Source organism: Alosa alosa, chromosome 14, assembly GCF_017589495.1.
Source record: "Alosa alosa isolate M-15738 ecotype Scorff River chromosome 14, AALO_Geno_1.1, whole genome shotgun sequence".
NCBI classification, from domain to species: domain Eukaryota; kingdom Metazoa; phylum Chordata; class Actinopteri; order Clupeiformes; family Clupeidae; genus Alosa; species Alosa alosa.
Window position 1 is genome coordinate 2,987,490 of NC_063202.1, and position 21,916 is coordinate 3,009,405.

Below are 21,916 nucleotides of genomic sequence, written 5' to 3' on the forward strand. Positions count from 1 at the left end.
AGCGAGCTAGCTCTCTGTTTTGTTTGAACATCAACAGAAGTGACGTATCCCAGCTAACGCTGATACAACCTTTAACTGCATTGTGTCATTATCATTAATGCATATATGCATATGTTTGAGAGGCATGTATATATTGGCCCAACATCAGTATTTGCCGATATCGACCTTGTAGACTGATATCGGCTAACAGCAAACTTACGAAATGTTATGTACCGATAGCAGTTTGCTTATGTTTATCTGTTATGTTGCATCAAGTTTGCACTAGTTAAATGTTGTGTTATGTGTGTAATGGGCCATTCAGAGATGGTGCTATGAATGCCTGGAAAACTTGAAAATGGTTTTTGTAATTAATATTTTGTAATGAATATGGTTTTTGCAATGAATATGTAAACTTATTTTTTTTATGACTATTTCCTTGCCACTAAAGGGTATGATTAACTAGCCTGGTCCTTACCGCCTGTGACTACGTTTCTCTTCGTCATACAGTCTGGCACAATGTAATAAGAATCCGTCTCCGTAATGGGCAGATGCTTATTTTGAGGTTTAAAATCATTGGAGTTCCCTTAACCAATCAGCAACAGTTCAGTTTAAAGAGATGGTGGTCCAACGGCGGACCACAAGTGGCACGCCATCGGCGGCACACCACCAGTGGTCCGCTATCTGCCAATCTGATAGCCATAGAATTCAAAGACAATGATGTAGGCCTTGTTAATGCAAACTCATGTAGTTATGTTGTACAACTGTATATTTGTAGGCCTATAGCAAGATGCTTCATGCAGTTCCTTTATTTTCTGGCTTACCTAACTACCTAACAAGCTGTTTTACAGTATTCTGGTTGAACATGTATGACTGGTGTCTTTCTCTGTTATATTGGTTGAATTAGACTTCAATATCAACATGTCCATAATTTACTTGATAGACACTCTACTCTATTTACTAGGGTACTGTCATTATGAAGCGAAGCGGCGTTCATATAGGTTTAGTCAGATTTTTTCTTTTTTTCTTTTTCGCATGTCCAAATTTCCATCAAGGATTCCTGGGACACTGAAAGACCGGGGTAGACGAAACTTGGTGGGCATGTAACCCCATATGGATGGCATGGAACCATCGTTTTTCGTTTTGATCTGTAGCCCCACTGCTGGACTGCACCCCCCGAAAGGAGGGTAGGGCAGACACAGTTTTCTGTGAATATCTTGAGAACCGTAGTGTTTAGGAGGACCACTTTTTTTTGTATGTTGATCTCAAAGGGCCATGTCAGCCCATTCCATAACCACTCATTTCATGTATAGCGCCACCTAGTTAAACACAAAAAAGTAAAAATGAGGTGTTTTAATCGCAGGTATCTGTGACCTAACATAGTCAAAACTGCACGAAATTGGAAAATTGGAATTATGACACCCTCCGAATGCATGCCAAGTTTTGTGAACTTTAGTTCATGGGGGGGCCTTACAATAAAATAATTTATGTGTACATTTAAGACCGTACACCAACAAGGATTCCAGGGACACTGAAAGACCGGGGTACACGAAACTTGGTGGGCATGTAACCCCACATGGATAGCATGGAACCATCGTTTTTCGTTTTGATCTGTAGCCCCCCCGCTGTACTGGACCCCCCGAAAGGAGGGTAGGGCAGACACAGTTTTCTGTGAATATCTTGAGAACCATAGGGCCTAGGATGACCAATTTTTTCCGTATGTTTGCCTCCAGGGGTCATGTTAACCCATTCCATGTGCACACATGTGCATAAACAGATACACAAGCACACACATACATTCACAGTAATCATACGTATGACCCATACTCACACAGTAGACATATGTACACATGCATGCACATGCACAAACACACATACACAGGCAAACACACAAGCACGCACACACACACACCCACACCCACACACATAAACATAAACGTGTACGCACACATGCACACAATTCAAGAATTTCTCAGAATTATTAACAGGCAAGATGGGGGTGGGGTTGTATAAAATGAATTTTACATGTGAAATCTATGAACTAATCATGTTTTGGCACTGGTTGTCTAGCAGATACCAGTGAGAATTGAGTGTGGATAATGCAATTTAATGAGACAGTTAGAATCATATAGGTCTTCAGCGTGATTTATTTTTGTGGAAAAAATGTGCTGGACTGGGCGGCGGTCATATTTTGTACCGCTCTGCGGTACATCTAGTTTAAAATATTGCTGCATTGATGATGAGTCATAAAGGCATTCCCAGATAGCAAGAGGCTGGCGGACCACTGTCGGTCCATTGGGGACATAGCTGGCGGTCCGCTGGCATTTTGCTCATCAGTTCTCTGGCGGTCCGCTGGCGGGTTGCAGACAAATTGCCCAATATTTTGCCACCATTGGTCTAAAATCTTTTTCATTTGTTCAGTTATACTCCATATATCATTTAATTAACTTTTCTTAATATTCATGACAAGTTCAGTTTAAAGAGATGGTGGTCCAACGGCGGACCACAAGTGGCACGCCATCGGCGGCACACCACCAGTGGTCCGCTATCTGCCAATCTGATAGCCATAGAATTCAAAGACAATGATGTAGGCCTTGTTAATGCAAACTCATGTAGTTATTAGTTTGTCTTACTTTGCAAGTGTCCATGCGGTGCTGGGCGATGGCGGACACCTTCTCCAGCACGGTTCGAAGGCGTGTCTGTGTGGCGTGGGCGATAAAGTTGACCGCTTCCAGGGGCACTTCCGTCACCCCAAACCTCTTTGCTGCAGGAAACAAGAGGAGAGGTGAGAGCACATGATCAAACCAAAGTCGAAAGGCACATTCAGTGACAGAGACAGGGAGAAGCCAGTGAAGAAACACTCACACAAAGAAAAGCCAGTGAGAAACATAAGACGCCTAAAGGCCCATTGACACCAAGAACAGTAACGATAACTATAAAAAAATAAATATCGTTCTCGTTAATATGAATGACGATGTTTACACATAAACTATAACTATAACGACATGAAGAACGATATCGTTGTGGATCACTTTCAGAGCGATTTTTAGAATGATAAAAAGCTAATAGCCAATCAAAACCCATCGAATTTTAACCGTCACATTCATTAACACAAGGAGAGACTTCGTTTATCGTTGTTCAGTGTGAACTCTTTTATCGTTATGATTATAGTTATCGTTCTTGGTGTAAATAGGCCTTAAGACTAAGGTCCACAGGTGATGTAACAATAGAAGGAGAGGCAGTCAGAGCTAAGAAGCACCAAAAATTTAATTACACTCAAAAACAACCAGATGAAAAGTCAGTCAGAAAGCTGACCACTTGACCAGAAGCCTGATCAGACACATCAGAAGCATTAGTCCAAGAACAATGGACTACCCAGACACCAGAAGAAACAATTGGAGATGATTAAAAGGCTCGCAAAAGAAACCAATGCACTACAAACAGACTTCATGGCAGAATACCAGTCATTCTCCGGACAAATGGAGGGTATTGAACTGAAGGACTACTGTGGGCCAAAGAGCTTTTTGCACATTGATCTTTCCAATGCTGCCCTCTAACACACAAACACACGGCACAAAACCCACGGCCTTCCAATGTACAGGGCGCCCATCCTCAAGGCAGGCAGATGCAGTGGAGACAGCGAAATGAGCGCAAGAAGAAGAGGGAAAAACAGACTAACACTCTGGGCTGCCTTTCCTGTGTGCAAACGGCATTGACCACCTTCCTTTAAAGCATAATTAGGCTTCCTCCCAGCGATCCACTCACTAAAGTTCCCGTGCGGAGGATGGAATTTGGTTAGGTTACAGATCTGTTATTTCTTCCCTTTTTTAATTTGCCATTAACATAATTCTTTCCCTGGCTCTCTTTTAAGTAAACCACACCAATTATTTAAATCAGCCGTACAATACATATACTTCTTCCTCTCCTCCAACAGCTTGAAAGGGTGGGGATTGTTAAAAACTAGATAATTAGTGTGTGAAAATACAAAAACACGGTGCATGGCCCACAAAAAGAAACGGGAAAATGTGAAACTTCGAAAGAGCTGCCATCTCGCTCCACATGAGGACTTAAAAAACTAAGGCCGAGAGTGAGAGAGAAAGAGAGGGATGGAGAGGGAGAGAAGAGTGAGAGAGCTAAGAGAGAGAGAGGGATGGAGAGAGAGAGAGAGAGGGAGAGAGGGAGAGAGAGAGAGAGAGAGAGATGGAGAGGGAGAGAAGAGTGAGAGAGCTAAGAGAGAGAGACGGATGGAGAGAGAGAGAGGGAGAGAAGAGTGAGAGAGCTAAGAGAGAGAGAGGGATGGAGAGAGAGAGAGAGGGAGAGAGAGAGAGAGAGAAACATTGGTTCAGTGAATAGGAATTCATGGCCTGTGCCAAAGTAAGCAGAGCGCTGTGGTGGAGACATTCTACCAATTTGTACTAATGGGAGTGTTGTAGATTCATGCAGCCAGCCCACACTGCTTTACTGTATCCATACGGCGGCCATACGTTCAGCATTAGACTATACTTACCTCTGCCAAAACTACTCACACCCTTATACTTTAACACAGACCAAGCGCACACACACGCACACAACTGAAACTTAGTTTAAATACTAAACAGGAAAAAAAGGAAGAAACAACTAGAAGGGCACTTGAAAGGTGCAGACCTCCACCGAGTGATTTGAATCTGCTCCAGAATGAAATGAGTGCATTCTTGGCCCACGCTACAGGTTTCATGAAAACTGTTTTGGTAGTTTTTGCAAAATCCTGATGACAAGCAGACAAATGCATACCCAAAACAACATAATCTTCGCAAAGGTAAAAAGGTGTGTGTCTATTAATAATCCTTTGTTTAGTAAGCACATGACAGACTAACAGTTGAGTTCTGACATGTGCACTTTCTTTCTGCACCATGACCTTCAGCCACCATCAGCTCTTCAGAGAATATCTCCTCTCGTACAACTAGCCTTGCTGATCCTAGCACTTATCACCTAGAACTGACACCATGACCTTCAGCCACCATCAGCTCTTCAGAGAATATCTCCTCTCGTACAACTAGCCTTGCTGATCCTAGCACTTATCACCTAGAACTGACACCATGACCTTCAGCCACCATCAGCTCTTCAGAGAATATCTCCTCTCGTACAACTAGCCTTGCTGATCCTAGCACTTATCACCTAGAACTGACACCATGACCTTCAGCCACCATCAGCTCTTCAGAGAATATCTCCTCTCGTACAACTAGCCTTGCTGATCCTAGCACTTATCACCTACTGTAGAACTGACACTTGACTGAATGGAAAAAGTATTAACTGCTGCCCTAACTTGTCCTTCTCGTACTCTACCTTAATTGTTTACCATGTTGGGAGTCACTTTGGTTAAAAAGTGTCAGCCAAATGTAATGTAATGTAATGATAACAGTTTCATGATATTACCTTGTCTGTACCTTTAAATACACATTAGTGTTCTGTACACCTTCCTAATAAAAAAACTAAAGAAAAATCTAAATTATCGCTAAACTATCACTGTAATTCCACTTGTTTATTAAATCAAGTCACCTAAGGGGTTATAGTCTTACAAGCTGAACCCTGAAAACGCCCATCTCAGCCCCAAACCCCACAGTGGCCCAGTGAGCCCCGCAGAATGACACGCCTCTGCAGAGGCAGCACCCTGTGACGGGGGGCTCCCTCCGAGGGTCGTCCCCCTGAGACGGGGACTCTCGGCAGACCCGGTCCTGAGACGCCGGGGAGCACCGCGGGTTTAGTCTGAGAGCACCAATCCAGCTGAGCTCCTGATCCAGGGAGAGGAGACAGGAGTGTCGAGTCATGTTCAAACAGCAGCAGAAGCAGCAGTTCCCCTCAGATTTAGCTGTGTGTGTGTGTGTGTGTGTGTGTGTCTCTATCTCTCTCTCTCTCTGTATGTGTGTGTGTGTCTCTATCTCTCTCTCTGTATGTGAGTGTATGTGTGTGTGTGTGTGTGTGTGTCTCTCTCTCTCTGTATGTGAGTGTGTGTGTGTGTGTGTGTGTGTGTGTGTCTCTCTATCTCTCTCTCTCTCTCTCTGTGTGTGTGTGTGTGTGTGTGTGTGTGTGTGTGTGTCTATCTCTCTCTCTCGCTCTGTGTATGTGTGTGTGTGTGTCTCTATCTCTCTCTGTATGTGAGTGTGTGTGTGTGTGTGTGTGTGTGTGTGTGTGTGTGTGTGTGTGTGTCTCTATCGCTCTCTCTCTGTATGTGTGTGTGTGTGTGTGTGTGTGTGTGTCTCTCTATCTCTCTCTCTGTATGTGAGTGAGTGTGTGTGTGTGTGTGTCTCTATCTCTCTCTCTGTATGTGACTGTGTATGTGTGTGTGTGTGTGTGTGTGTGTGTGTGTGTTTCCAGTATCACTCTGCTTAAGAACACCCCAAGCTTGAGGGACTGGACTACAAGATGCACAGCAATGGTGAGGAAATGAAGAGGCATTTAGAAAGATAGAAAGACAGGTGGAGAAAAAAGACAAAAAGAGAAGGAGAAAAGAAAGAAGGAGAAGAACAGGGGGAGAAGAGAAGAGAAGAGAAGAGGGAAAGAAAGAAAGGAAGAAGCAAGCACATGAACGATCCAAAAGCACCTCATAGCTACGTAGCATGAAAACATTACCAACATGTTTGTGTGCATCTGTGCATGTCTGTGCACATGTGCTGGACAGTGGAGGCCAGTGAGGCCGTCTGCTGGTAACAGGACAGTGCGAGTTGGACCTGTGCGGCCTGGGGCGGGCGGAGGACCAGGGTGATGCCGGGCCGTGCCGACGAGGCTGAACCGTCGTGGCAGGCCGAGGCACCTCCCCTGGTCAGCTGTCAGCCGGGAACGGGCCCCAGACCCATCACTGCCACCGCGGCCCCGCGCAACTGCCATTCGCCAGCAGGGGGCCCCACCTCATCCCCTGGCTACATCACCATTCACCCCCCCCCCCTCCCCTACACACACGGCACTGGGGGCCCTCAGGGGCCTTGCAGGGGGGAGAAAGTGACGTGGGTCTCTAAAGCGGAGAGGTGCTGACTGCAGCCGGATCACAGCCAGTCTGAGAGGCTGAGCGGTAGGACACAACAGCACGGGCCCGTGGGGCTGTGGAACAGGGCTGCAGAGATTTAATTGAGATCCAGGGAGAGCAGGCAGAGAGAGAGGGAGAGCGAGAGAAGGGGGAGGCTTGACAGAAGTGGACACCTTCAGGTGGGTGTTATTTAAAGCAGTTTGTCTGGTAATTACGACAAGTGCGGCAGGGGAAGAACCATGACTTATTGAGGATTTGGAAGCCAGAATTGCAAAAATGCAAATGCCTAAAATGTTGCATATTTTCCCCTCACTGTTCTCAGAAATTGTCAATTTGAGAAATTTCCTCCCTAGTCCTCCTGAAGTCCCTTAAGACAGTGAACATACACACACTCAAATACTCCAGACAATCTTGACCATTTTTTTCAGCACAGTGCAATGTTCCCATGTGCATACATGGCTGAGCACCCCTGAGCACCCCTCTCACACAAGAGAGAAGCACATAAACATCTGGAGCTGGAGCTTGTGACAGAGCCTGGTGTTTTAAATACATCTTTTGAAAGAGAAAAGCAGGTTGGTTAGTCTGTGCCCAAAAAAATTCAGCTGAGCAGAAGGGTATGATGATATTGGGGTTGGGGGGTGGGGGTAGAGAGGGAGGGGGGGGGGGGGGGGTCCTGTAGCAGAAAACAGCCCTCTCAGTCCACAGGACAATCTGACAAGCAGCCTTCAAACAGCCACCCCATAAAGTATTTATGCCAGGGCCTGGGGTCTCCGGAGTTCAGACAGCCACTGAAGAATTCATTAGTGGAGGTGAAAGAACTGTTAAGTGCAGCGCATTTACACCAGGGCCAGCGCGGGGAGAGGGCTCCGAGTAAATCAAACCGCCTCTTAAGTGATGACACTACAAATGGCAGTGAAAACAATACGTTAAAATACAACACCCTTGGATGCTCACACACACACACACACATTTACAAAGTGCGCGCGTGTGTGTGTGTGTGTGCGTACATGCACACACACACACACACACACACACAAGGAGTCAGAAGATAGCTTTCTTCCCCTCGGGCGCTGGAAAAACTGGCCTACATTCTGATGCAGGGAAAGTTTTGAGATCTGCACAGAGCAAAAAAAAAAATGATTTGGAACTCTGCAGGGCATATGATTTAATTTTTAACAATTCATTTAATTGTCACATTATAGATCTAAACAGCTTTGCGTAAGCTGACCCAAATGCAATCGTGCCACATACATATGGCCACAGTGAAGAAGGTACTGTAATGGCTATGATCGTGTTATCATACGATGACATAGGTCAAAGTCTTTTAGAGAGGCCGTGCTAAATATAAATACATATACTGCATATACTGTATATATGCTTTAGTAGCCTGAAAATATTAATTTGTAATTGCCTATAGGCTCATTTGATAAAACACAACTGGCCTTTATGACCAAAAAATGTTAGGTCTAGAAATTTCTATTTTAGTATTGAAACCACATCATAACCCAGATAAATCTCTTTGTAGTCTTAGCAGAACTACTGCTTAATTTGCTAGCCTTTGGTGTCATAGTACTTCTAGTGGATTCTCATGACAACTTTTTATGCCAATTACAAAGACACATACTAAGAAGACACTTGCATCATTCAAATTTGTCATGTTAACAAGCTAATGTTAGCTGGTTATTAGCTAGATTGATAGTACTTTCTCTCAGAAGGTCTTGGGGAGGGGGGGGTCGCTTATGGCTTTGGGCAGTACAGTGATGACAGGATTCATTTATTAACAATTTGACATATTAAAATGCAACGTATGTGGTGTGTACACAGTAATATAATGTAAAATGTAACAACTATAAGTATAAGTATATATACTCTTTTGATCCCGTGAGAGAAATTTGGTCTCTGCATTTATCCCAATCCGTGAATTAGTGAAACAGACACAGCACACAGTGTACACACAGTGAGGTGAAGCGCACACTAATCCCGGCGCAGTGAGCTGCCTGCATCAACAGCGGCGCTCGGGGAGCAGTGAGGGGTAAGGTGCCTTGCTCAAGGGCACTTCAGCCGCGCCTACTGGTCGGGGTTCGAACCGGCATCCCTCCGGTTACAGGTACGAAGTGCTAACCAGTAGGCCACGGCTGTCCCACAGCTGCCCCCTAGACTATACCTCTATTTGCATAATACTTATGTTGTAGTACCATACAGTGTTGACTATAGTATGCCAACATGTTCTGAAGGGTAACAGAGGCTTCTCTATGTTGTATCTGTTTGTCAAATTATGCTATAGAGTCCTACATAGTGATGACTTTAGCGTGATGTTGAGTGTGTTTAAGTCCTGGGGAGAGTGGCATGGTAGGTTACAGCGTGCTGTGCAGCAGGGCATGCAGAGTGTAGCTTACCCGTGTCTAAAATGAGTCTGTGCAGCAGGGCCCGGGTGCAGAGTGTAGCTTACCCGTGTCTAAAATGCGTCTGTGCAGGAGGCCTGTGGGCAGGAAGGCCTCGTCCTTACACGAGCGAATCTGCGTGCCCACCAGGTCCGAGTTCGTTGCTAGGATACGGGCACTCTCCTCATTCAGGTTCACCCCGGCCATGGAGGCCACGTCATTGATGTCGTCATCGTCCCTGGAAAGCGAAATACAGATAGAGACTCGTTAGCCGGCATCTTTGGGCCTGACCTGAGGTATCAACAAACCTCCCCTCCCCTGTTCTCCAGGCCTCATACAGAAGAAGTGGACTTCCAATTCAATTTACCTCAGTTACCTTTACCGCAAGCTGAACTTCACTTTACATCAGTAAAGATTAACTTCATTCACACACACTCCCTTACCACTGTGGAATAATCCTAAACATAATACCACCCGACATGGAGTGAAACATTAACATTCCGTCTGCAGATATACTGCAATAAGCTGCGTCCAGATGGGGATTTGTGATTGGCTGCGTCAGACCTACAGTCACATGACCAATATAAGGTCCCAAGTGTAGGAGAAAACTTTTCAAACAAACCTCTTGTAGTTTGTTTCACCTCCTCAACTAATGGCAGTCAAAAAAATATGTGAAAATACAACAACCCTTGGATGCTCTCTCTATCTATCTATCTATCTATCTATCTCTTACACACACACACACACACACACACACTGCGCTGCGCTTTACCGACACGCACACGCACACACACACTAATGTCCCAAAACCTAATCAACCAGGAAAAAAGCAGGTCATAGTCATGGTCATGCATGTTTCCAGAGCAACAGCATGCCCTCTGGCTATCAGAGAGGCAGCCTCCACAGCAAGATTAGCTGGCTGTTGGGAACGGCTGTTTGATACAGGGAGAACTCACTAACAGCAGCTACTCTTGCACTGGCGCAGGGTGGGAAATATTCAGAGTTCTTCATAAAATATCAAAAGGCTGAGCGGATGATTAATACATCACAGTCACCCATCAGCCAAGAACCTGCTTCTGCCGCCTGAAAAGAGGCGGAGCTGGAGGGGAAGGCGCTTGATTGACAGCTGTGGTGCTCGCCGGGTCCCTCCTCTCCGGTGTGCTGTGGCGTCGGCGGCCTGATTAATTCAACACGGCTTCCTGTAAACGCGCATTCTTCCGCACACATGCAGGGGTCTGGGTTTTTTTTGTTGTGCCTATATCTGCTGTTGCCTGACTGAGGTATTTATGCGGTTCTGAAGACTGCACTGACTGCACCCTGGGCAACATAGAACAAAGCGGAGACTGCGAGCTGACCTGATGCTGCCTACACATGTGTTTGTGTGCGCGCCTCTCAACATCTGTATGTGCATCTGTCTGCAAAAGTATGTGTTTAAGCACATCTATGTGGACTAAAGGCTGTAGGCACCTGTGATCGCGCCCTGGAACGAGTGTGTGTATATGTGTGTGTGTGTGTGTGTGTGTGTGTGTGTGTGTGTGTGTGTGTGTGTGTGTGTGTGTTTCTGTGGTACGCATGTGTGTGTGCACTTATGTATCTGTATGGTGTGTGTGTGTATATTTATGTGGCTGTGTATGTGTATGTGTGGTGTAGTACGTGCGTGCGTGTGTGAGTGTGTGTGCAGTTGTACACGTGTACGCCCCCTGCTGCTGGCCCTGTGCGGTGCTCTGAAACCGTCTTGACGTGGCAGTGGGGGGGTGACAGAGGGGATTAGTGGACACCTCCACCCCCGAGAGCTGGCGGTGCCACGGGGCGACCCCTGCCCACGCCCAACTCACTGCTGATGAGCATCACACCTGCTGTGCCAGGCCTCCGCTCTTCATCAGGCAGAGAAAGCTTACATAATCCTCTTCATCCTCACCGTGGTAACTGTAAATGTTGCCATCACTGTGACTTACTTGACCAGCTGACCACTAGTGAGTCGGAGGGCAGTGTTTCTACGGAATTGCAGTGATTCAGAAAACTCGGAGAAGGAAATGAAAACACAGATAGATTGAACATTTCATTTCAACACGTTTGGTTTGAACACTGCTTGCCAAATCGGTGCTAATTCGTACAGTTTCAGACAATGCGATAGCCTGATTAGTAGTCATTTCAAAACAAAGAATCTGAATGGTGATGAATAGTGACCACTAAATCTGAGGCCTGAATCTGATGGCCTGAACACTAACAATCTAAACAGTCAGATTTATTTGAGGTTGGTGTTCTGCCTCTACTACTGCTGGGCATTGTTTCAGGGACTCGTTGACCGTGATGCTTTCTCCCCTCTGTGACTGTCCATTGCATATGGTTGTGCCAGAGAGAAGACATATTTGTGGTGGATAAATGTATGTGTACTTTATGGTAACATACATGGCTAATACTTTACATATTTCTCAGCCCTCCATGGATAAAGACAGCCTCAGGCTCTGAAACCTGACACTAGGCCGTGATGAGACAAAAACAAGGAAGAGAAAAATAAAGGAAGAGAGAGAGAGGGAGAGAGAATGATGTAGGAAAAGATAGAGACAGCATATGCATACAGATTATATGTATACACTGCTTTGATGATTGATGTTTATTATTGTTTAATATCAAATATAATACTGAACAATGTCCAAATAAATATGCAAGACCACATCTGTGTGTGTGTGTGTGTGTGTGTGTGTGTGTGCCAGACTGCAGGGCTGGTGGGTTTCCCTGAGTGGCCACAGCCTCCGTTTACTGAGCTAAGTGGAAACAGCTGCCCCCTCTCCTCCTGTTCCCCCTCTCCGACTATCTGTCTCTCTGTCTCTCTCTATCTATCTCTCACTCCTCTGCCCTCTTTCAGTCCCTCTCTCTTTCCCCTTCTTTGATCCCATCTCTCCCTCATCCTTCTGTGTGTGTGTGTGTGTGTGTGTGTGTGTGTGTGTGTGTGTGTGTGTGTGTTTCCAGTACCAGCTGTGGTGAGGAGATCGCAGTGTGCCAACAGTGAGCTCACTCTCTCCCCTCAGTGATCCAACCATGGGGTGTGTGTGTGTGTGTGTGTGTGTGTGTGTGTGTGATGGGATTTGTGTGAGCACTGACTGGGGGTTCTCCATCCCACACATAGTCTATTAATGCACTTCACCTCACATGCAGACACACACACCATGGGCCCCAGAGTTTTCAATCTGGGCAAGTGGAACACTGCAAATCACCAGGAAGACCCAACGCACACTACCACACACACCAGTCTTAAGCCACACACACACACACACACCTGTTACCCATTCTCATCAGAAACCCACTCTCATTGGTTAGCCAAAAGCTGTGACTTGGTCATAGCACTGATAGACTATATCATTTCCATAAACCACAAGCTATTTAACGGATCTAGTGCATCAAAATCCTACTTCAACACATCCACCCTGCCCCTACACTCCTTGCTACAGGTTTCAACACGCAACACACATGAAGATGCGCACACACACACACACACACACACACACACGCCACGCACGCAAGCACACACAAATACCTCAGCATACACATATGCTCATGCACACAAATGTATAGTCCATACGCTAAAGCATCCAGACGTGCCTAACACCAGTTCGCTGGAAATCACTACAATAGTTTCCACTCCAATTCTGCCGATTTCTTGAAAATTAATTCACATTAAATTTAGAATCGAGCCCATTGAAATTCAGCAAAAGATTACTCACTGAATGAGCTGAATTGAATTTGAATATTTTGAATTTGATTTCCCAGCCGAAGCCACCTGAGCGGAGTTGGCGTGCTGGCTGCAGGCGGCCCTTGAGGGCCTCCTCAGCTCAGGGCTGCGAGGGTGACGGGCGGGGGGGAGAGGAGGATCATGGGAGAGAGGAGGTCTGTCCAGACATGTCTCTCTGTCTCTTTCCCATCCTCTGCACAAGACACCCAGAGCATGGGGAAAACCCGGTCAGGGTGGCTATGAGCGGAAGTGAATGTCTGGGTGGGGGTCGGGGTGGGGTGGGAGTGAAGAGAGGGCATTTTGAAGTAAAATGGGTGATCAAAATGTAATTTTAGTTGAGTTTTTTCAGTGGATAACCAATGGACCTCATACAAATGCAATATCATAGAAATCACTACAGTACAACACATAAATACAACATGAAGCAGTTCATGGAGTGGAGGCAAAATAGCCCATCTGCCTCATCCAACCCTAACTGTCTAGTGAAAGATTCAGCATGGACAAGAGACAGAATCTACACTAACATGCCAATCAAATACGGGTCAGTTATACATACAATACGGAGCTCAACTCTATCAAAGCACTCCCAACAAAATATAACAGTCTGCAGGACTAGCCTTAAATGTGGCTGGGTGAACTAATCGGGAAGGGAAGCCCTCAGAGACTAACAGTGACCACAACACTGCAATCTATAATCACTCTAAAGATATTACATGCAACCACAGTCAATAGCTGTCAAACTGACTTGCTACTCTGCCCACTCTAAATGATGCCAACTGACTTGCTACTCTGCCCATTCTAAATGATGCCAACTGCCACCCAATCTACAGGCTTGTGACACTCAGCCAGCCAATTCATGTTAGTGCTTCACATCTTCCACTGCTTTGAGAGTGACACACAACAGCTATTTCACAATCCCTCGTGTAATAGGCACCTCACGTTCAGCCACACCCACCAATTATCGGTTTTGATTTTTAAGAGGATGCTGATTTGGCTGGTCTGGGTCAGTGCAACATTAAACGCGGTGGCTTTCTCTTTCGAGCGCGGTTCAAAGGCGGAGCTGAAAGTCATGGCTGCGCAGGGTCGTCAGCAGTGCTCAGAGAGGCCAGCGGTCAGTGCTCAGAGAGGCCAGTGAAAAACGAAAAGCAGCATGGCGGGGAGATGTCAGTAACAAGCAGGCCTGACAGCTTAATTACCAACGCTGCTAAAGATTTATTGGTTTATCAATCAGGGCCTCCGGCAGCTCCTTTCCACCCTCTGGCCACACAGACAGACAGGCGGGCGGGAGAGAGAGAGAGAGAGAGAGAGAGAGAGAGAGAGAGTTACCATGAACCCTGTGGCCGACCTAACACTCAGGCACACACACACAGGCAGCTTGACCCACCTAATATATACATACACACACACACACACACACAAAATGCAATCTCCTCATACAAACATTCATTCTCCATTTAATCCCACACATCCATGTAGAACCCAACTACTTAACTATGCATCATCCATTTGTAGCACATACACAGACACACAGACTCTAGACTATACAAACTATGGTTCAGCTTACCTTTTCTGACTAACATATGGCCTCACTCTTGCCACCTCTCAATCTACCCCTCACATATGTACTCTCTCACACACACACACACACACACACACACACACAAAGCAAACGATGGCTGGAATATAAGGCACAGTCTAGCCTGTACACTGCAGTTTGAGTATATTATTTTTCAGACTCAGTTCATTTAGCTTATAGGTTTGGACAAAGGCCTGTCCAACTGGGGCGCTTTTTTTGTGTGATCCTACACTTCATTTCAGACAGTGACATCCAGAGAGAAAGGGACAGAGTGAGAGAGTGAGACAGACAGAGAGGGGGACAGAGAGAAAGAGAGAGAGAGAGAGAGAGATGAGGAGCCAGGAACAGACAGGCAGTGGGGCTGAAACTCGTGGCCGTGGCTGAGAGTGTAGCCTGCAGTCATCTACATGAGCTCGGTGGAAGACTGCCCCCATGTGTCTGCAGTGAGCAACACTCCCCCTTTCTCTCTCTTTCTCTCTCTCTTCCATTCTGTTTCCCCCTCAGTGAACAACACACTCAGTCTTTTGTGTCTTTTTTGTGTCCTCTCCTTCCTTTTTTCCCCCACGTCTTCCTCTGGCGCTCTCGGCCCTTGCTCTGCTCGTGTGCGTACCTGAAAGATCCGCCTCCGGGGTCGTTGAGCTTGTTTTTCTGGTTCCCAGGGAGCTGCGCTGTGAAGCCCTGGGGACTTTTCCCCGTCTGGCTGACTGGTCCCTTCCCGGCCACGCCTGGGAAATACAAAACACACACACACACACACACAAAACACGAAAGCAGACAGACACACACACACACACACACACACACAATCAATGTTAGCACCACACGTCCCCACACATCTCCGTCAAAAGCCGCTGCATGCAAAGCGCCGGCAGGCCAAGCTACCTTTCCCTGCTCCCTGCGCGCCTCACGGCATCACACACACACACACACACACACACACACACACACACACACAGCCATCTTGCCCTCTCCTCCTCTGCCGCATTGGCGGCGGCAGGAGCGGCTCTCCCCAGGTCGGCTGCGGTGGCAGCGGCCTCGCCGGGCAGGGAGACAGGGCGGGAGAGCCGAGATGCGAGACGCGAGACGCGGGCCTGTCAATAGTGCTGTGCCTCAGCGGCCAGCAGGCGCCCGCGGACGTGTCGCCTGACGGGCACAGGCACTGCCACTCTCGATCTGCGCTGGCGTCTCTAACAGGCAGGCAGGCTCTCTCTCCGCGTGCCCGTCGGGCATCACGTGTGGCATGTGTATTTTTAGAGGGTTTTTTTCCTCCTCTCTCTTCCCTTTCTTTTTCCCAGCATCTGAATTTTGAGGACATAAAACAACCCCTCACGGAGCTCGCGCACACACACACACACACACACACACACACACACACACACACACACACACACACACCCCCCCCACGGAGCTCGCGCACACACACACAGACACACACACACACACACACACACCCTCTCCGTGAGGGGTTGTTTTATGTCCTCAAGCTCGCGCATACCGCCCACGGCCACTAGCCAGACAGGGGGTGGTGGACGCTTTTTGGCACGCATGCACCAGAATGTTTGTGAGCATGCACAACACACATACATACACACACACACACCTGAAACTCATGAGAGAAAAGCCATAGGACAGAACTGAATTAGCAGACAGCGAGGGAACATTTCTCTAAAGTTTCTGTCCAGAAGTTCAAAAAGAAAAAGTAAATCGACAGCTAATGGCACCGCTTTGTACTGTAACCCAAGGAACAGGGTTGGATAGACCAAGCTGTGAGAGTAAACATCTTTTCCAGTTCTCAGGGGCATCCATCACATGATCAACAAGTACGGGTCAGGGTGAACCCATGCTGTTGAACCCATGATGTTACCGCAGTGGTCCCCAAACTTTTTCTTCCGAGGGCCAGCTCACTATGACTGGCTCTAAGAGAGGGCCAGAGACTCGGAGTATATCAGTAACCATAAATAGCTTAGTGCTGTAAACAACAGCAGTCTACCTTAGTTGAATATTCCATTACATTTAATCATAGGCTACTGCAATTTAATACCATTGTTAGATGTGTTTATATTGCCATCATGCCATATCAGTGTAAAATGTAGCTCAAATGAAATATTCAAAATGTGTGAACTCTTAACTCTGTGTCTTTGCATACACAGCTCAAGTTGTGAACAAGTAATATCCTACAAATAATTTAAAGTTCTCAAACTATGAGAGTTTTATGAAGTGCTAGCAAAAACACCTGAAATGACCACTTTCACTCACCTGATGAGAACATTTGAACGAGTGAATAAAAAATAGAAATAATTATCCCAGAAAGTCCCAGAAATATGACTTGAATAGAAGTTAGTTAGTTATTTGCAATTAATTGATAAACTTTTAGAATACTTTGAGCACTGATGCAGTCAGCATAGGCCTCTTACATTGTTTGCAGGTAGGCCTACATTTCATTCCGTTTTCGATGGCAAAACAACCACCAGTGGACAAAAAGAGTATTACATGTGTACTGTTAAGACACGCCATAGAGAATGAATGGGGGAAATTACGGAGGTTATAGTTTGACGATGTCGTACTCCCATGCGGGCCGGTTGCTATATACCACGGACATGTTTTGGGGGGCCACCCAGAATGAGGTGGCGGGCCGTAGTTTGGGGACCAGTGTGTTACCGTGTCTGTGTACATCAGCTGGGGCAAAAGCGTAGAGGCATTTTAAATAACGTGCCATAAGCACATCTGCCAATTTGTTTAGCCGCCTGTGCTGTATGTAGGAGGAGGCAGGCTGTTCTGGGATCATCTGCTCTGCTAAGGGAGTTCCTCAGAGGTGATATAGGAGTCAGAAGGGTACTGTTCTCTAAACAGGCTCTCATACCTGGCGCTCGAACTGCCTGAGTGATCACCATGGGCATTCGCACCTGGGCCCCAGGACCGCCCACGCGTTTGATACCCTACAGAGAGAGAGAGAGAGAGAGAGAGAGAGAGAGAGAGAGAGAATGAAATGAAACTGGATGGAGCATAACAGGAGGAAACATGGCACAAGCCACAAAAAAGATTACTTTCACTTAATAACACTTTTCTAACACATTTTCAACACCTACTTTCAGGAAATCCTTCTGAGTGATTTATTGAGTGCATTGAGTGATTTATTGAGTGCATTGAGTAATTTATTTTTTATTGAGTGCATTGAGTGATTTATTGAGTGCATTGAGTGATTTATCGAGTGCACTGAGTGATTTATCGAGTGCATTGAGTGATTTATTGAGTGATTTATTGAGTGATTTATTGAGTGCACTGAGTGAGTGATTTATTGAGTGCATTGAGTGATTTATTGAGTGATTTATTGAGTGATTTATTGAGTGCACTGAGTGATTTATTGAGTGCATTGAGTGATTTATTGAGTGATTTATTGAGTGCACTGAGTGATTTATTGAGTGATTTATTGAGTGATTTATTGAGTGCACTGAGTGATTTATTGAGTGCATTGAGTGTCAGTGAAAGCAAACACTCAGCAGAGACTGAAAAATGGATGTGCAAGTTCATGTGAAGGTGTGTGTGTGTGTGTGTGTGTGTGTGTGTGTGTGTGTGTGTGCGCGTGTGTGTGTGCAAGCCCACGGGTCTTTGGAAGTGTGTGAGCCTTAAAGTGTTATAGCATCTCTAGGTGTGTGTGTAGGTGTGAAGCTGAGCGTGAATATTTTACCTCAGAAAGGAAACACTTGTGTGGTGTTGTTGTTGCTGTTGTTGCGTGTGTGTGTGTGTGTGTGTGTGTGTATGTGTGTGTGTGAGTGTTTGTATGCACAGGAGTGCCTGTTGGACAATGACTGTTAACACACTTGTTTGTATGTGTTTACATGCCACTGTGTGCATTAAGGAGTTGGTTCATGATGTGTGCACACATGTGTGGGTGTCTTTGCTCATGTGTGTGTGTGTGAGTGGTGGAAACCAACTATGTGTGTTTCTGTTTTCATGCATTTATGTGTATGTATGCATGCATGTATGAGTGTGCAATGAGTGTGTATGAGTGTGCAAGAGTGTATGTATGAGTGTGACTGAGCGTGTCCGTGTGTGTATGTGAGCAAGAGAAAGAGTGTGCAGTGTATGTGTGTGTGTGTGTGTGAGCAAGAGAAAGAGTGTGCAGTGTGTATGTGTGTGTGTGTGTGTGTGTGTGTGTGTGTGTGTGTGTGTGTGTGTGTGTGTGTGTGAGCAAGAGAAAGAGTGTGCAGTGTGTGTGTGTGAGGTGTGAGCAAGAGAAAGAGTGTGCAGTGTGTGTGTGTGTTTGTGTGTGTGTGTGCAAGAGAAAGAGTGTGCAATGTGTGTGTGTGTGTGCAAGAGAAAGAGTGTGCAGTGTGTGTGTGTTTGTGCAAGAGAAAGAGTGTGCAGTGTGTGTGTGTGTGTGTGTGTGTGTATGGGGACTGGGGCTTTTGTTAACAGAACTGCTTCCTTCCTTGTGTGAGCAGGGCCTGCAGCATGGCCCTGGGCCCCACATCCATCCCCTCTGTTTGCCTCCCCCTGCACCTCTCTCTCTCACTCTCTCTCTCCCCCTCTCCCTCTCATTTTTCAGGTAGCAACACACACTGCATTAATGCTCAGACCTGACACAAGACCCCCCACCACACACACACACACACACACCTACTTGTACACACATATAACCACACACTCCAACGTACACTCACACAAAGACACACACACACACACACATTCACACAAACACATACATGCACACACACACACACACACACATGCACACGGCCTTGTTTCACACCCATGGCATCCAAAGGCTCGGGGTAAGGGTGAGAGAGGGGGGTAGGTTACAGGCAGTTGCAGCAGGATTCTGAAGCTGGGAGCCACAGGTGGGAAAATGGGGCCGGGGACACATTTCACACCGCAGGCAAAAGTTTATCACCTCTGTCTGATGACCAAAGCCAGCCAGAGCCAGAAAGATGAGGAGGGGGTGGGTGAGGGGGTGGACAAGAGAGAAGAGAGGGAGGCTGATAGAGAGGAAGAGAAGGAACAAGAGGGGAGAAAAGAGGCTGGGACGGAGAGGGGAATGAGAGGCTGAGAAAAGAGGCTGGGGCTGAGGGGTTGAATGAGGAAGAGTGAGTAGAATAGGACTGAGCAGCGTAAACATAGACACTGGGGGAAACCAGAGAGGCGGCATAAAAGGACAGGCTGCACCAGAGAGAGAGAGAGAGAGAGAGAGAGAGAGAGAGAGAAGAGAGAGAAAGAGAGAAAGAGAGAGAAAAGAGACAAAGGACAGACACAGACAGACTGGAACATGCTTACAGAGATGGATGAAGAGAGAAACAGACAGACAGACAGAAAGAGAGACAGACAGAGTTCTGATGCCTGCTCTCTGCTACTTCATCCTAATTGACCCAGTTCCCTGCACTGACCCTGTGGCCTGGGCACATGTGCCCGCTGGACGGCACTGCCCACTCCTGGCAGGGGAAGAGGCGCCCCCTGGCCGCTCAACCCACAGCAGTGGACCGAGACCTCGGATGGCTCATACGGAGAGGACACTCCAAGCACCATGACCACCGCGATCCCCCCTCCCTCCCTCTCCTTCTCTCTGCATTTCCCTTAACCAATCTCCCTCTCTTTTTCTTGTCGTCTGCCCATCTTCCATGCACTCGTTTCCTGCCTCTTTCACCCCATCTGCCCTGCCATCCTCCCTCTCATCCCCCCCCCCACTCCTCTCAGGCTCTGCCCCCCAGCACTGGCTCTCTCTCTGGGGGCAGGAGGGGTGTGGGGGCTGGGCAGGGGCCTGGGGTGGAGGTCCTGTCCCCTCGGCTCACCCCTCTCACTCACTGAGCGGGAAGAGTCACCGCGGCAGGAGCTACAGATGCACTGGGAGCCAGGGTGTAATAAGGGTGTAATTACATGGTATTAGCCTTCGACTGCCCCCAACTAGCAATGTCCTAACTTCGCCAAACAAATTCATCACAGTTTCCTACAAAAAACACAGCACGCACACACACACACACACCTATCATTACACACACCACAGTCATCAAATACTCATGTCACACACTTACACACAACACACAGGGCGCAGGCGCGCACACACACGGTCATCCATGAGTTGGCAGTGCCTCGCTTCACTGCCTGGTAGCGACATTGCCCTGCATCTCCCTGCCCCCTGTGACCGCCCCCCCCGCCAGAGCCCGGCTGTAGGGGTGGTGTGGGTGGTGCCCGGCTGTAGGGGTGGTTTGGGGTGGTGTGTGTGGTTGCAGGCGGATGCACGTACCAGCGCAGCTGAGTGGGCACCAGCGGGCAGCGGGGTGTTGGGCTGGCGCGCGCGGACAGCTGGCACCACCGTGGCCGTGAGCGGGACCGGGCTGGCGGTGGCGCCGGGTTTGACCACGCCCGGGGGATGGGTCAGAGACTGCTGGCTGTTGAGCAATGAGAGCCGCAGCGCCGGGAGACTTTTCTGTAGAGAGAGAGAGAGAGAGAGAGAGAGAGAGAGAGAGAGAGAGAGAGAGAGAGAGAGAGAGAGAGAGAGAGAGAGAGAGAGAAAGAGAAAAATAAGGATACACAGAGAGAAGAGAGTGGTCAAGCATAAAACAATCAGGTGATGCCTCCTGTTAACTTGATTTTTCTGCCCATATTGGACAAATTATCGGAACGTCACATACTGTATTACCAACCGTCACGTATGTCCAACCTCTTACGTGTATGTGTCATTTAATATTCATTTCTATACAAACCAAGACGGCGGATTCCTAAAGAAACGCAAGCACCCACACCATAAGTTTATCTAAATTAGCTATGTACCAAAAATTACATTTTACCAGGACTCGAAGAGCTGTAAACAGTGTTGTAAGGCTGCGTGTACAAATCCGCTTGGAGCTCCAGTGGAATTTTGAATTGCGACAACGAGAATTCTCGGGCTTACCGTTGATGTGCCGTGATTAAGGTTGGGAATAAGCACCCACCAGCCCAGCACTAAACTCCGAGCGAGGTAAACAAAATTGGATATTTCAGGCAGTAAAAGCCCCGGTAAGAACCAAACTAGATTTGGTTCAAATCTACACACCTATGGCTACTGAAAAATGTAAGGTTCATTTAGCAAATGTCATTTTGAAGTATTAAAAAACATTGTTGTTTTAGAATTTTCGAACGAAATGGTTGGTAATTAGCATGTTTACGATATATCTTGTCCCCATCAATCCCATCCCGATTGCTATCCTATCAATCAACAGACTTCCCACAACTCCAATGATCGACAGGGCAATCAAGTCCAGACAAGGACAAAACCAAACATTGGG

The 21,916-nt window shown here is 47.0% G+C and overlaps 1 protein-coding gene across 1 annotated transcript in view; it reads right to left on the reverse strand.

Moving 5' to 3' along the window:
- LOC125307089 (transcription initiation factor TFIID subunit 4-like) overlaps positions 1-21,916 on the reverse strand; it is a 108,623-nt gene that overhangs the window by 50,522 nt on the left and 36,185 nt on the right. Inside the window, exons 7-11 of the mRNA XM_048262861.1 lie at positions 20,896-21,078; positions 17,521-17,596; positions 15,271-15,385; positions 9,423-9,592; positions 2,610-2,740 (exon numbers count right to left, since the gene is read on the reverse strand). Of these exons, the coding sequence (XP_048118818.1) occupies positions 2,610-2,740; positions 9,423-9,592; positions 15,271-15,385; positions 17,521-17,596; positions 20,896-21,078 (675 nt within the window). The remainder of the gene's footprint in view (positions 1-2,609; positions 2,741-9,422; positions 9,593-15,270; positions 15,386-17,520; positions 17,597-20,895; positions 21,079-21,916) is intronic.